This window comes from Trachypithecus francoisi, unplaced genomic scaffold (assembly GCF_009764315.1).
Source record: "Trachypithecus francoisi isolate TF-2019V2 unplaced genomic scaffold, Tfra_2.0 Lachesis_group9, whole genome shotgun sequence".
NCBI lineage: Eukaryota > Metazoa > Chordata > Mammalia > Primates > Cercopithecidae > Trachypithecus > Trachypithecus francoisi.
In genome coordinates this window covers 38,946,432-38,962,262 of record NW_022681474.1, presented here as the reverse complement: position 1 = coordinate 38,962,262, position 15,831 = coordinate 38,946,432, and the positions used below count along the sequence as shown (strand labels likewise).

At 38.8% G+C, this 15,831-nt stretch overlaps 1 protein-coding gene across 2 annotated transcripts in view; it reads right to left on the bottom strand.

The window, feature by feature from the left end:
• Positions 1 to 15,831, bottom strand: part of ADK (adenosine kinase) — a 613,194-nt gene that overhangs the window by 36,808 nt on the left and 560,555 nt on the right. For both annotated transcript variants that reach the window (XM_033209675.1, XM_033209676.1), the window contains exon 10: positions 2,326 to 2,412. In XM_033209675.1, the coding sequence (XP_033065566.1) occupies positions 2,326 to 2,412 (87 nt within the window). The remainder of the gene's footprint in view (positions 1 to 2,325; positions 2,413 to 15,831) is intronic.

Genomic DNA, 15,831 nt, shown 5'->3' with positions numbered 1-15,831 from the left:
TCAAAGTGAGAAAATTGGCTATGTAATTGTATTACCAGTAAAGTCCTGCCTAGTGTCTACTTGCCTTACACTTTCTCTATTCTGATTTCGACAATGTGTAGTGAAATCTAGTGTTTGGAGCTTTGAAATGCTAGAAATGAAGAAAGTGAGGAAGCTGCCTATGAGTAAAAAAGGGTTTGGCAAACTATAGTCTGTAGGCCAACACTGGCCTATGGCATGTTTTTGTACAGCTACAGAGCTAGGAAAGGTTTTTACATATTAAAAGTGCTATTAAAAAAAAAAAAAACAAAGCAAAACCCAAGCAAGCAAACAAAGATATGCAATACAGCCTGTATATGACTTGCAAAGCCTAAAACAGTCACCATTTGGCCTTTTACAAAAAAAAAAAAAAAAAAAAAAAAAAGTTGTGGATCCCTGTTCTATATTTTTCTGTTTTACTTACCTAACTATACCCCAACAATAAATATAATGAAGTAGGATAAAAAGAGGCTGAAAAATCCTCTAACAAAAAATCCCAATTGCTTTGATGAAGTAGTTTATTTATCACTCTAACGACAATACAAATGGTAGCTAGTTGTTCCTACCTGAGTATCCTAAGACTGGCCTCTCCCTCCCTCAAAAAGTCTATATATTCTCACCTAGTATCGGTAGCATTACAGATAGTTAGGTGACTGTAATGGAATCTGCTGTTGCAGGGCCAGGAAGCGTAGTAACTCAAGGCCAGAGGTAGTGGCTATTTAGGTCACCATCAAATCTATGATGCCCTCATTATGCGTCCTACTGAATGTCAAAGAAATAGAAGACTTCGTGTTTTAAAGATTTTAAAGTACTTAAGTAATGTACATACAGTGTATAAGTTTAAAAGTTTCTAGACTAAGATTCCTGGTTTGACCAATTTCTAACCAAGAAATCACTAGGGTTTTCTTAATGTATTACAGAATATGGCTAAATTCAGAATAAAATATTTTTAGCCTACATACATCTATAGCTCTAAAGAGTAAAAAATAGGAAAATTGGCTAAGTACTCTAATATTACCAATAATGAAGACTTTCCAAGCAAGGAAATAAAAAACATAATCATAACAGTGAAGTAGAATGTTGTCTGTGGTACAGACTCTTTCCAAAGAATACAGGGCATGGGGCATCCTAATGGTTAATAGTTCATTTAAGACTGGGCATGACCAGCCTGCCCAACATGGCAAAACCCCATCTCCACTAAAAGTACAAAAATTAGCCAGGTGTGGTGGCATGCGCCTGTGGTCCCAGCTGCTCAGGAGGCCGAGGCAGAAGAATCACTTGAACTGGGAGGCAGAGGTTGCAGTGAGCTGAGATTGCAACACTGCACACCAGCCTGGGAGACAGAGTGAGACTCCATATCAAAAGAAAACAAACAAAAAACTGGGCATGAATAGTTTTAGAGAAAGAAAAATAAAAATTTATGTTGGTAAAAGACCATTAAAATAAAATATTAAGTTAAAACCATCACACAAACTTAAATAAGTTTCCCATGATTCAAATTATCCTCCAGAGAAAAAGGGACAATGATCAGCTCCACTTGCTTGCTTTTTTTTTTTTTTTTTTAATTAACCTGGTCTGACTGGGAAAGACCCCTTTGGGGTATCTTTGAGGAAGCTAAAGTGTTCTAGAGACTATAAACTAGCCTAATTAACTACACTTAGCTAGAAGGAATTTAGACTTATCAAAAGAATTTTTGAATCAGATTTTAGATCAATCTAAGTCACTGAGCCAAAAATCTTCTATTATCTTGATTTTATTTTTGAGTATTCATTACCAAAATCATTAGTTCATATAAAATTTGCCAGTTCTTATAGAGCCTAAAATAGGCAAAAATTGAATTCTTCCTAGTATAACAAACAACCACTATTGTGTTTGAAACAGATGTTTTAACCAAAGGATATCATCCAAAGACATCATCCTTAGTTATTAGCATACTGTTTAATATTCATCACAACTTGTTTTAAAGAACAAAAACGTGTTAACATTTAAGCCTGAAGGGCTACGAATATACTATATACTGTACTTGATGCAGCTTGTTTATGCAATTTTCTGACAGATACAATTAATCTTGTGAAAATGACTGGGGTATAGCACAGTAGCAAATTATCTTTTCCAAACACAGTTTTTCCTGTGGTAAAACCCCTTTATAATACTGACAATGATAGAAGTATACAGAAAGAACTTCATAAGTGAATTACTTAAAAGAAGAAATTAAAAGTTATTAAATGAATAAATCTTGGTTATATGGTAGAAACAAGGGTTAAAATGTTCAACTTGAAAGTAAGAATGAAATAAATTAGTCTGTACCTCCAACAAATGCATCTCCAGCTCCATTGGTATCAATAATTTCTTTCTGGTCTTGATCCAAGACAGCAAAAGCAGTGACTTCACTTTCTGCAATTAGAGCCAAAGAAAGGCAGGCTGACTTCTCTTTGTAACACTCAATACAAGCTCACCCAGTAATGTCTGAAGCTCCTTCATCACTCATCATTCAAAGAGCGACAGGACATAAGCTCCATATTCTGTACAGGGGCACTTGGGAACTATGGTGTAAAATCATATGCAAGTAACACTTTTTTGGTAACTTTCAGCATACAGATGCTGCTGTATATGTCTTATGAGAGTTATACCTAGGTAGTTCACATTTTTTTTTTTTTTTGGAATGACTACAAATAGTAGCAGTACATTTTTGGACAGTGCAAATGAACAGAAGCCATAAACTAAAAGAAGTGTTGGTATGGATTGGATCATGGGTTTCTAATAAAGCTTCAAGCCTGACTATATTCCTAGCAGTGAAATGTTGGGTACAGTTAAAGAGTTGTAAATTAAAAAAAAAAAAAAAAAATGAATATTGGGTGTTTCTTTACAGAAAATCACAATGGCACAATAAAAACATTACTATCATTCTGTTAAAATACTTCATCCCAATGTCAATAATTTTTTTATTTTAGTTGGTTTATTAAAAACAACCTAATCTGGTTATGTTTTGCAAAGAAGTCACTATCTGTCAACTGGCAAAAGGGAAAGCTACTACCGAATGCATGGGCAGAACAAAAGGGACAGTGCAATGGGGTCTTGCCTTAGAGCAGTCTGGACCAGGGCTTGTTTTGACTACAGAGTAACCTAATTTAGTACTTTAAATGTGGCACATGACAGTGGAATGGACTTATCTGTGATGAAATCTGGCTTACAAGACACATCTGCACATGATTGGACAGTGCTTCTTACTGGGGACTGGAACTTCTGAAATCATAAATTTGCATCCCTATGGGGACAGACATGGCTAAAGACTCGTAAACTTCAGTCTCATTTAAGACCAAGAGGGAGGCAAGAGGAGATCTTGAGAAACTTAAGAAAGGTATTAATAAAGAACATAGAGAATCTTCAAAAGCATATTCTGTCTAGCTTTTGCTACCTGCTCTTAATGGAAACTTTCAACAACAGACATAAATATGTTAATGAAAAAGCTCTCCTGGAAAGATTGATATTCAAGAAGAGGACTCAATTACTTAGTCAATCTTTTTAAAAATCTTTTTTTTTTTAGGTCTTGCTCTGTCATCCAGGCTGGAGTGCAGTTGTGAAATCATAACATACTCCAGCCTTGACCTCAAGGGATCAAGGGATTCTCCTGTCTCAGCCTCCCGTGTAGTTGGGACCACAGACACACAGCACCACAGCTGGTTAATTTTTTGCTTTTTTGTGGGGTGGGGGGGGGACAGGGGGGCAGGTGGGTAGATACATGGTCTCGCTTTGCTGCCCAGGCTAGTTTCAAACTCCTGGGCTCAAGCAATCCCCTGTCTTGGTCTCCCAAAGTGCTAGGATTATAGGCATGAGCCACTGCATCTCGCTTAAACTTTTTTTTTTTTGAGACAGAGTCTCATTCTGTTGTCCCAGCTGGAGTGCAGTGGCGTGATCTCAGCTCATTGCAACCTCCGCCTCCTGGTTCAAGTTATTCTCAAGATTTAAGCCTCCCAAGTAGCTGGGATTATAGTCATGCGCCACCACGCCTAGCTAATTTTTGTACTTTTAGTAGAGACAGGATTTTGCCATATTGGCCAGGCTGGTCTCGAACTCCTGACCTCAAGTGATCTGACTGCCTTAGCCTCCCAAAGTGCTGGGATTAGGTGTGAGCCACCATGCCTGGCCAAACTCTTTAAGTAACTGAACTTTCCACTTTTTGTAACATGAGGGCCTACATGGCAGTTGACAAGATTTTGGTTAATTGAAAGTTATGGCACAAATATCCAGACTTATATTTTCTAGAGAGTATATATAGTACATACTACTACACAGGCCAAAAAAAAAAGTAAGCAGACTTTATTAGAAATACTTGGGAAAGGTCTGCAGTCTGATTTAGGAAAAGGTCTGTACCATAAATACTTATAAAGAAATCTGATTTTACTACTTTCAAGTACAAGCTACACTACACAGGGAAATAACAACTATAAACTAAAACCAAACAGGTACTAAAATAAGTAAAATGAGCTAAGTTAATGACACCATTACTATTTATAATACATTTACATTATGTAATAATCTAACATGCCTATAAAACATTTTAGGTAATATAAGAATTAATTACTAGATTTACAGATTGGAAAATAATTATATATAAATGGTAAGTAAACCAAAATTATACAGAATTCCTTGAGCTCCTTGTTTGAAAACAATTATTTATTTTTGACTGCATAAATCTTTATTTATGAACAGAATCTAATCGACAATGGAAGAGATTATTTTGAATTTTATTCTTAAGAATGATGACTTCTGGCCGGGCATTGTGGCTCACACCTGTAATCTCAGCACTTTGGGAGGTGGAGGCGGGTGGATCATGAGGTCAGGAGTTCAACCAGTCTGGGCAACATGGTAAAATCCCGGCTCCACTAAAAATACAAAAAAAAATTAGCTGGGCATGGTGGCGTGTGCCTGAAATCCCAGCTACTCTGGAGGCTGAGGCAGGAGAATTGTTTAAACCCAGGAAGTGGAGGTTGCAGTGAGCCAAGATTGCACCACTGCACTCCTGCCTGGGGATAGAGTGAGACTCCCTCTCGGGAAAAAGAAAAAAAAAAAAAAAAATCATGACTTCTTGATCTAAATTGCTGAAAATTCTACATAAATGCAGCTTTTTTTTTTTTTTTTGAGACAGAGTCTCGCCCTGTCACCCGGGCTGGAGTGCAGTGGCCGGATCTCAGCTCACTGCAAGCTCCGCCTCCTGGGTTTACGCCATTCTCCTGCCTCAGCCTCCGGAGTAGCTGGGATTACAGGCACCCGCCACCTTGCCCAGCTAGTTTTTTGTATTTTTTTTTAGTAGAGACGGGGTTTCACCGTGTTAGCCAGGATGGTCTCGATCTCCTGACCTCGTGATCCGCCCGTCTCGGCCTCCCAAAGTGCTGGGATTACAGGCTTGAGCCACCGCGCCTGGCCTATAAATGCAGCTTTATAATGCTTTTTCTAGATCTATATATACACATACACACACATCATTGAGATACTTTATCCTTAGTTGTCATATGAAGTTCAATTTCCTGAAATACAAAGTATAATCATTTTCTACCTTTTTATACTTATCAGTATAGATAAGTATATAAGAATATCACATATGCAAAAGATGTGTCATAAACTCAGTTTTCATTATTTTCTATTATCTAAAGAACTACAAGAACTCCTTTCAAAATGATGACACTGAAAAATCTTTAAGATCCCAAAATGTGCTCCTTATCACAGAAGACTAAAAAATATTTAATAATATTTATGTTTTATTACGTTTTTAGTATGCTCTGATTTTCAAATGACTTAAGCTGGTTTACAGAGCTATTATGAAAAGTCACGGCCAGGCAGTGTCTCACGCCTGTAATCCCAGCACTTTGGGAGGCCGAGGCGGGTGGATCACTTGAGGTCAGGAATTCAAGACTAGCCTCAGCAACATGGTAAAACCCTGTGTCTATTAAAAATACAAAAATTAGCAGGGCATGGTGGCATGTGCCTGTAATTCTAGCTACTTGGGAGGCTGAGGCACGAGAATCGCTGGAATCTGGGAGGCGGAGGTTGCAGTGAGCAGAGATCATGCCACTGCACTCCAGCCTGGGCGACAGTGAAATTCAGTCTCAAAAAAAAAAAAAGTCACAAAACTAACAGTTTTCACCAGCATGACCTATTCCATGGCTATTCTAGGAAATTTATTATATGAACACAGAAGTACATTCACTAAATCTGAATATACACTTACAGGTATGGATGTTATTCAACCAATGAAGCCTAAGACACTCACATGACTCTCACTGGGTCCTAGTTTTCTTAGGCATGAAATGAGCCTGGAGTAGCTGTCGGAACAATTAGTAAAAACTAGCTTTCTGCCCTAATTGTAAAAAAATGACCCGGTTAGTTTTGATCAAGTACTTCTACCTAAGAGCTTAAGATTATTCATAGCATTTATTTCTCAATTCTTCACAAACTTTTTGTAAAGTGAGAAGGAAAAGGGTTGGGAATAATTATTATTCCTATTTTCTGGATTTCTAAAAAACCACTAAATCGTAAGTTTCCCCAAGTAGACAGGAAACAAACATTAACAATTCAGTTGAAAATAGATTTGTTTTGTGTCATTTATTAGATAAGACTGCAGCATGCCTTCATTCAAAACAATAAAATTTAGCTTACCTAGAATACAAAATAATCAATTTTAGGCATTCTCTAGACACTTCATACAAATAATTTACTCTTCACTTAAATATGAGACAAGCTTCACTATCTAATCACTTAAAAGGCCAATCTAGTTAGAATAAAAACATCTTCATGCATCTATAATGAAAGTCAACTATAGTAGAGATGGTTAAGTTTCTAAAAATGCCACAATATCTAACCGAACAATAATAAAAATCCAGTCATTCAAGTCCAAACAATTAAATGTTTCCTCAGGTTTACCTCCACCAAATTAACTATATATTTCACACAATCTCACAATATCCTTAGAAAATTTTGTTCAAAGTATTTTTTTTTTTTTTTTTTTGTTGAGACGGAGTCTCACTCTGTCCCCGGGGCTGGAGTGCAGTGGCCGGATCTCAGCTCACTGCAAGCTCCGCCTCCCGGGTTCACGCCATTCTCCTGCCTCAGCCTCCCGAGTAGCTGGGACTACAGGCGCCCGCCACCTCGCCCGGCTAGTTTTTTGTAGTTTTTAGTAGAGACGGGGTTTCACCGTGTTAGCCAGGATGGTCTCGATCTCCTGACCTCCTGATCCGCCCGTCTCGGCCTCCCAAAGTGCTGGGATTACAGGCTTGAGCCACCGCGCCCGGCCCAAAGTATTTTTAAAATGCCACATTGTTACTGTTTTGTTAATGTCCTAAACTGTTGAAAAGATACAACTGAAGCTGATCCAGCAGGTTGAAAGGCAGGTAGGCAGGTGTTTTTCTTTCTTTTCTCTTTCTCTTGCTTTTCCTTCCTTTCTTCTCCCTCTCCCTCTCTCTCTCCCTCTCCCTCTCCCTCTCCCTCTCCCTCTCCCTCTCCTCCTCCCCCTCCCCCTCCCTCTCCCTCTCTGTTTTTCAAGAGCTAAGGTCTTGCTCTGCCTCCCAGGCTGGAGTGCAGTGGTGTGATCATGGCTCACTGCAGCCTCAAACTCCTGGGCTAAAATGATCCTCCTGTCTCAGCCTCCTGAGCAGCTAGGACTACAAGTAAAAGCCAACATGCCTGGCTAATTAAAAAAAATCTTTTTTTGTAGAGATGGGGTCTTGCTTTGCTCTCCGGGCTGGTCTTGAGCCCTCGGTTTCAAGTGATCCTCCTGCCTCAGCCTCCTGAACACCAGACATGAGTCACCACACTTGGCCTGGTGTTTTTCAACCTCAAGGTAAAATGCAGTCACTACCCCTGCCACTGCCTCTGACCCAGCATCAATAGGCATGGAAGAAACAGAAAAGTGATGGTAAAAACTTCTCCAGAAAGTGAAAAGTATGACTATGTAAAAACCAGAACACTTCACATTCTTTTAAGAGGCTCCTGTATCTTGGCCATTGTTTATAATAAGGTAATCTCCATAGTATTAAAATGTTTTTGTTTGCTTGTTTTTAAAAACTATTTAGAAATAATTTTACATTAACAGAAAAGTTCCCAGAAAAATACAGACAACATCTATGCAACATTTATCCAGATTTACCATTTTTTAACATTTTGCCACATTTAGTTGATCATTCCTCCCATATATATATATATATATAACATTATTTATTCTTTGAAACTTTTTTAGCATTTGTGGTATATATTATGCCTTTTACCCCTTAATACTTCAGTGTGTATTTCCTAAGAGTAATGATATTCTGTTAGCCAGGTTATAGTTGATAAACACAGAACACAACATTTTAATCTAATCTATAGTCCAGTCCAATTTTCTTAATTGTCCTAATGTATTTTATAGCAGTATTTTTAATCTGGTAGAGAATTCAGTACAGAATCGCATATTACTTTTTTTTTTTTTGAGATGGAGTTGCACTGTGTTGCCCAGGCTGGAGTGCAGTGGCGCGATCCCGGCTCACTGCAACCTTCACCTCCCAGGTTCGAGCGATATTTTTCCTCAGCCTCCTGAGTAGCTGGGACTACAGGTGCGTGCCACAATGCCCGGCTAATTTTTGTATTTTTAGTAGAGACTGGGTTTCACCATGTTGGCCAGGCTGGTCTTGAACTCCTGACCTCAAGTGATCTGCCCACCTTGGCCTCCCAAAGTGCTGGGATTACAGGGCTGAGGTACCACACCTGGCCACATATTACTTTTAGCTGTGCTTGTTTTTAATTTAACTTTTTGAGTAGGTAATGCATTCATATGATTCAAAAATATAAAACATATGAAAAGCTATACTATAAAATCTCTCTCTGCTCATCTCTCCCATTCAGCTGGTTTCTGCTCCTCTACTTCCCAATCTGTTTATCACTGTTATTGCTTTCTTATATATCCTTCCAGAATTTTTCTATGCATATACAATAAACTACATTCTTATTTTTTTCCTCCCCTCACCTACACAAAAAAAGGTATCATACTATCTAGGCTACTCTGGATTATATTTTCAAATACTGGATATCTTTCTATATTGGTAAACAGAGAATGTCCTCATTATTTTTTATTGCAGCATAATAGTCCACTACATGGATATACTATAATTTATTTAACCAATCCTTTACTAATGGACTTTTAGGCTATTTTCAATCTTCTGTTATAAACAACATCACAAAGCACTAATGCTTTTAAGCAGACCTTAAATTTAATTATTTTGCTTAATAGCCAGGTCAATAATATCATTCCAGTTTTATATAGAGAACTGATAGAAGGAAACTAAATTGTTACACTAACAGCATGAAGTACGCCTATATCAAGGAATAGGGAAAAAACGAGAATCCGGAAATGCTTTTCTTTTCACTAGGACACACATATCAGGATATGAGCAAAGACACCCTGCTCAGGCTGCCCTAATAAACAGGGCAATAAAACAGATGATGAACTCTGCTAATAATAGAGATTTATAGAACAATCCTAATTAACAAGGACTTTTGGGGAATAAAGAGCTCTGAGTTAATTTAATTTTCTAGTTAACTAAAGAAAAAGCAGAAAGTCTTTTTATTTGGAAATCTTTCTAAATGTATTAATATAATAATATGCCATGATATCCCTGCTTTAATTAGTTTAGGTTATTGAACTGAATAAAATTTTTCTTTGATAATAGAGAATCCTCCAGCACATCTTAATGTCATTGTTCTGAACATCAATTCTTACTGTAGTTCCAAACGTATAAGTGCTTTCACAAAAAGTAGGAAAAATTAAATGTTCATGGGAAGTACACTGGATTAGGAACAAAAAAGCCATAGTTTTAGTCTAGTTTGGGTTTAGCTATTTTATTTAATAAATATTTATTAAGACTCTACCATGTGTCAGGTACTTTATTAGGGACTGGGAATACAGATGTGAATAGGATAAAAACTCTGGTTGTATGAGACCAACATTCTACCGGGGATAGACAATATACAAGTAACAAATATATAAACAAGCTAATTTGATATAGATATATATTTTTTGAGATAGAATCTTGCTCTGTTGCACAGGCTGGGGTACAGTGGTGCGATCTTGGCTCACTTCAACCTCCACCTCCTGGGTTCAAGCTATTCTTGTGCCTCAGCCTCCAGAGTAGCTGGGATTACAGGCGTGCACCACTACGCCCAGCTAACTTTTTGTACTTTTAGCAGAGATAGGGTTTCATCATGTTGGCCAGGCTTACCTTAAAATTGTGAGCTCAAGTGATCCATGATCCACCTGCCTTGGCCTCCCAAAGTGCTGGGATTATAGGCATGCGCTACCATGTCCGGCCTAACTTGAGATATTAATAGGTGCCATAGAGAAAATAAAACAGGATGATATGATGAAGTGTGACAAGGGAGGAGAGTTAATTTACATAGGTGTTACTTTCTCACTCAGGAGGTGATATTTGAGTTGAGATTTCAAGGGCAAGAAGGAGCAAGCCATGTAAAGTTCCAGGGGTAGAACATTCAAGTGCAGAGGCCCCAGACTAGCAACAAGCTTGGCAAACTAAGACTGCTGAAGCTCAAGAAGGCCACTGTACCTGGAGTATGGTGAATGTGGGGGTTTTGCAGGATTTCATTCTATGTAAAATGGGAAAGTGTTGGAAGGTTTTAAAAAAGGGAGTGATGCAATCTCATCTTTGATTTGAAAATATTACTGGCACACTGGCTCATGTCTGTAATTCCAGCACTTTGGGAGGCTGAGGCGGGAGGACTGGTTGAGTCCAGGAGTTTGAGACCAGACTGGGAACATGGCGAAACTTCGTCTCTACCCAAAATGGAAAAATTAGCTGGGTGTGGTGGTGCATATCTATATTCCCAGCTACTCAGTAGGCTGAGGTGGACTTGAGCCCAGGTGGTCGAGGCTGCAGTGAGCTATGATTGTGCCACTGCTCTCCAGCCTGCGTGACAGAGCAACACCCTGTCTCAAAAGGAAAAAAAAAATATTTTGGCAGCCTGATAGAGAATGGACAATGGACTGGAATGGCAGGGGTTGGGGGTGGGGTCAATAATGCTACTTATCAAGAATCCTTGGGCAAGCCACAATGTAATTTAAACTCAGTGTTATTACCTAAAAAATGAAGATAATATCTGTTCTACCTATTTTCTATGACTATAATATGGATTAAGTATTAACAGTGTTATAAAAACACACTGACAATATAAAGACCTATATAATATTATAAGGTATTTTTAGGAGCTTATTTTCTTCAATCAGGTAATAAGTATTTGTTGAACAATAGCTATGAGCTCATTAGATCTCATAGAACAATAGTTATGATACTCTGTTAGATCCTCTGGGGGAGACACAGGAAAATATTAAGACATGATCTGTCTTCTCAAGGAGCTTAGAATCTAGATGGAAAGAGAAACCTAGCATATATCAAAGAATCTGTGAAATGTCACACAATGTAATATCTATTATAACTTCAACAGGAGTTCAAAAAAGGGAAGAAACAATATGAGTTTAACTGGAGATGCTTTCACGGAGAAGACTGAACTTAAACTAGGTCTTAAAGATGTGGATAATGAAGAAGAGAGGAAAAGAAAGGTGTGTATGTCCCAAGAGGAACAGAGACAGAAGAAAGTTTATATATCAAGTAAGGCAAGAAATAAATCAAGATGAGTGGGATCTAGCCATTTCTAGGGAGACTTTGAAAGCTAGGCAAAAGTTTGGATTTGATACATCAGGCAATGGAATGCAACAGTAGTTATCTGAGTGAAAAAGCACTGCACCAAATGCTTTGTATATTTTATCTCATCTAATTCTCAAATGAGTAAGGTATCACTAATCTTATTTTATAAATGATGACACTGAGGCTCACAGTTTGTCAACTGCTTAGGGTCCCATGGCAAAGGCAGGAATTTGGGACAAATCAATGAAAGAGAAGTAGTAAAATGTGATCCCAAAGTTGTCATTCAAGTAATGTTGCAACTACTTTTCTGAAAAAAAGGTGATCATGGAATAAATAGATTTTGATTCATCGTTATACAGCAGTTAACTGACATTTAAATTTCCATAAGCCTGGTACTGATAACCAAATTTGACTAAATTAAGTTGATAAATTCTCCATAGAGAATAGAGGGAGTATAACCGTGGTTAAGAATATAAGTCAGAATGCTTGGGTTCACATTCCAGATTTGCCATTTACAATCTGGTAATCAAATTAAATTCTCCTTTTTTTCCTTTTATTTTTTTCTTTGAGATGGAGTCTCACTCTGTCACCCAGGCTGGAGTGCAGTGGCACGATCTCGGCTCACTGCAACCTCTGCCTCCTGAGTTGAAGCGATTCTTCTGCCTCAGCCTCCTGAGCAGCTGGGACTATAGGTGTGCACCACCACACCTGGATAATTTTTGTATTTTTAGTAGGGATGGGGTTTCACCATATTGGCCAGGCTGGTCTTGAACTTCTGACCTCATGATCCGCCCGCCTTGGCCTCCCAAAGTGCTGGGATTACAGGCATAAGCCACCGTGCCTGCCCCCCTTTTTTTTTGAAACAGGGTCTCACTTTGTCACCCTGGCTGGAGTGCAGTGGTGCGATCTCGGCTCACTACAGCCTCAACTTCCCTGGCTCAAGTGATCCTCCTACCTCAGCCTCCCAGGTAGTTGGGATTACAGGTGCATGCCACCATGCCCAGCTAATTTTTTGTAGAGATGAGTTTTCGCCATGTTGCCCAGGCTGGTCTCAAACTCCTAGGCTCAAGTAATCTTCCTACCTCGGCCTCCCAAAGTGTTGGGATTATAGGCATGAGCCACTGTGCCAGGCCAATTTTCTCATATTTAAAATAGGAGGCTAGACACGGTGGCGCATGTCTGTAATCCCAGCATTTTGGGAGTCTGAGATGGGCAGATCGTTTGAGCTAACAAGTTCGAGACCAGCCTGGGTAGCATGGCAAAACCCCATCTCTGCAAAAAATACAAAAAAACTAGCTGGATGTGGTAGTGTATTCCTGTAGTCCCAGCTACTCGGGAGGCTGAGGTGGGAGGATGGTTAGAGCCCAGGAGCAGGAAATTGCAGTGAGCCGAGATCATGCCGCTGCACTCCGGCCTGGGTGACAGAGCCAGATGTTATCTCAGAAAGAAAGAAAAAAGGAACAATAATAGCATTTATAGGTACTTATAGGATTTTTGTGAGGAGTAAATCAGTTAATACATATAAAGCACTTAGAGTAAAAGTTGACAGATAATAAGCATTCTTTTTAATGATTAAATGGACAAGGATATTATTAATCTTGAAATGAAACTTGTGATGGTTGATATTGAGTATCAACTTGATTGGCTTGAAGGATGCAAAATATTGACCCTGGGTGTGGCTGTGAGGATGTTGCCAAAGGAGATTAACATTTGAGTCAGTGGGCTGGGGAAGGCAGACCCGCCCTTAATCTGGGTGGGCACCATCTAATCAGCTGTCAGAGAATATAAAGAAGGCAGAAAAACCTGAGAAGTCCAGACTGGCTTAGCCTCCCAGCCTATATCTTTCTCCTGTGCTGGATGCTTCCTGCCCTCGAATATCGGACTCCAGGTTCTTCAGCTTTGAGACTCGGACTGGCTTCCTTGCTCCTAGCTTGTAGATGGTCTATTGTGGGACCTTGTGATTGTATGAGTTAACACTAGTTAATAAACTCATATATATATATGTATGTATGTGTGTGTGTGTGTATATGTATGTATATGTGTATACATACATATGTATATGTATATATACTATTAGTTCTATCCCTCTAGAGAATGCTGACTAATGCGAGACCTTTGAGTATAGGAGATTCAGGTCTCACTTAAAATTGCTGCTTCTGAAGGCATGATTCTGACCTTGCAGACTACCTGCCTCTACATCATTATTTGTGGTAAAATCTCTTAGTTTGTTTATGGTTGCATCTAATTTTCTATAAATGTTTCAAGTTAATTCCAGTTAAGGTCTTCACTTTTGAATGTAAATATATAAGAGAATGAGTGTTCACTTTGAATACAAAAATAGTTTTCCATGGAAAAATGACCAAGAAAACAATGATAGATGGAATTACTGCTCTAAAACCTTATTTCCCCTTGGTTTAGTGTATGTGAGTGCATTTAAGAAATTTTTTAGAGACAGGATCTCTCTCTGTCACCCAGGCTTGGGTGCAGTGGTGCCATCACAGCTCACAGCAGCCTTGAGCTCCGGGTTCAAATGATCTTCCTGCCTCAACCTCCTATGTAGCTGGGACCACAGGCATGTGCCACCATGCCTAGTTAATTTTTTTTTTTTTAATAGAGATAGGGCCTCCCTATGTTGCCTAGGCTGGTTTCAAACTCTTAGACTCAAGTGATCCTCCCACCTTGGCTTCCCGAAGTACTGGGATTATAGGTGTGGGCCACTGTACCTGACTCTCTCTCTCTCTCTAGCTTAGTTTAGTAAACCACGTAAGCAAATAAACTCAAGTTTCTAGTTGTCAATGATCCTGCCATTGGGATTTAATAATTTAGCATTTCAGATGCGCTCTCTCTCTATATAAAATATGAATTAATGAGGTTTCTGTTATTTTTAGTAAGTTCACTAAATGAAGCATATCACTTTAATCTTACTATAAAGCTGTTCATTTCAACCTGGTCTCTACTTCTTTAAATGTTATCTGCTGCACTCTCTTATCTGAAGAACTGGTTACCAGTCAGGCATGGTGGTTCATGCCTGTAATCCCAGAGCCTTGGGAGGCTGAAATGGGAGAATCACTTGAGCCCAGGAGTTTGAGACCAGCCTGCACAACAGGCTGTCTCTACAAAAAAAAAAAAAAAGTCAGCTGGGCATGGTGGTGTGTGCCTATAGTCCCAGTTACTTGGGAGGCTAACTAAGGTAGATGGATTGCTTGAACCCAGGAGGATGGGGCTGTAGTGAGCCACGATAGCACCACTGCACTCCCGCCTGGGTGACAGAGGGACATCCTATCTCAAAAACAGACAAACAAAAAACTGGTTTCCTCTGCTATATTAGCTCATAGTTCACTGACCATCTATGGACTGTCTACCTTTGGTGAGGTTCCTAACCCTGATTCACTCAGTTGAGCACAGGAAAGGAGCTAGGGCTCAGGGCACAAAACTTGGCTGCCTAGGTAAGAGGAGTTATAGAAAAGGCAATACTTTTTTCTGATGATCGCTAGCATTCAGAACTATGCCTGGTATATTATAGGGGCTCAATAAATATATGATGAATAAATGGAGTAATTTTTCATGAATACAAATCTGATATTATTCCCCTGTTAAAAACTCTTCAATGGTTCTATATTGAATAAACTCTTAACTCTAGGATATGAATCCAGCCTATTGTTCAAACTTTACCTTTCTCTGACCAAAAGAGTAACTTTAGTCAAACAGTTACTCTTTGGTCATACTCATGATTTCCCAAATGTGCCATGGTCTTTTATTCTTGTGTATATATCAAGTCTACATTTCAAATTGTTTTTCACTCTTAGTTCCAAATAAGGCACGTCTTCTTGGCTATAGTCCTTGGCCTCCAAGCAGAACTGATTATTCTCTTTTATGCCATCACTTATAACCTTCACATACTTCCAGGAAAGTATCTATCATAGTTATAATTACTTCTTTACAAATGTCTTCTCAACTAAACTTTGAGGTCCTTATGGGTAAGAATTATGACTTAATCTTATTCCCAGCTCTTAGTACTGTATCTGGTAGAGAGTAGGTGCTCAATTAACATTTATTGCTGAATATAATGATTATTCCTACTAGATTTTAAGTTCCTTGAGACTGGTGTATGTTTTACATTTGATTCTCTCTC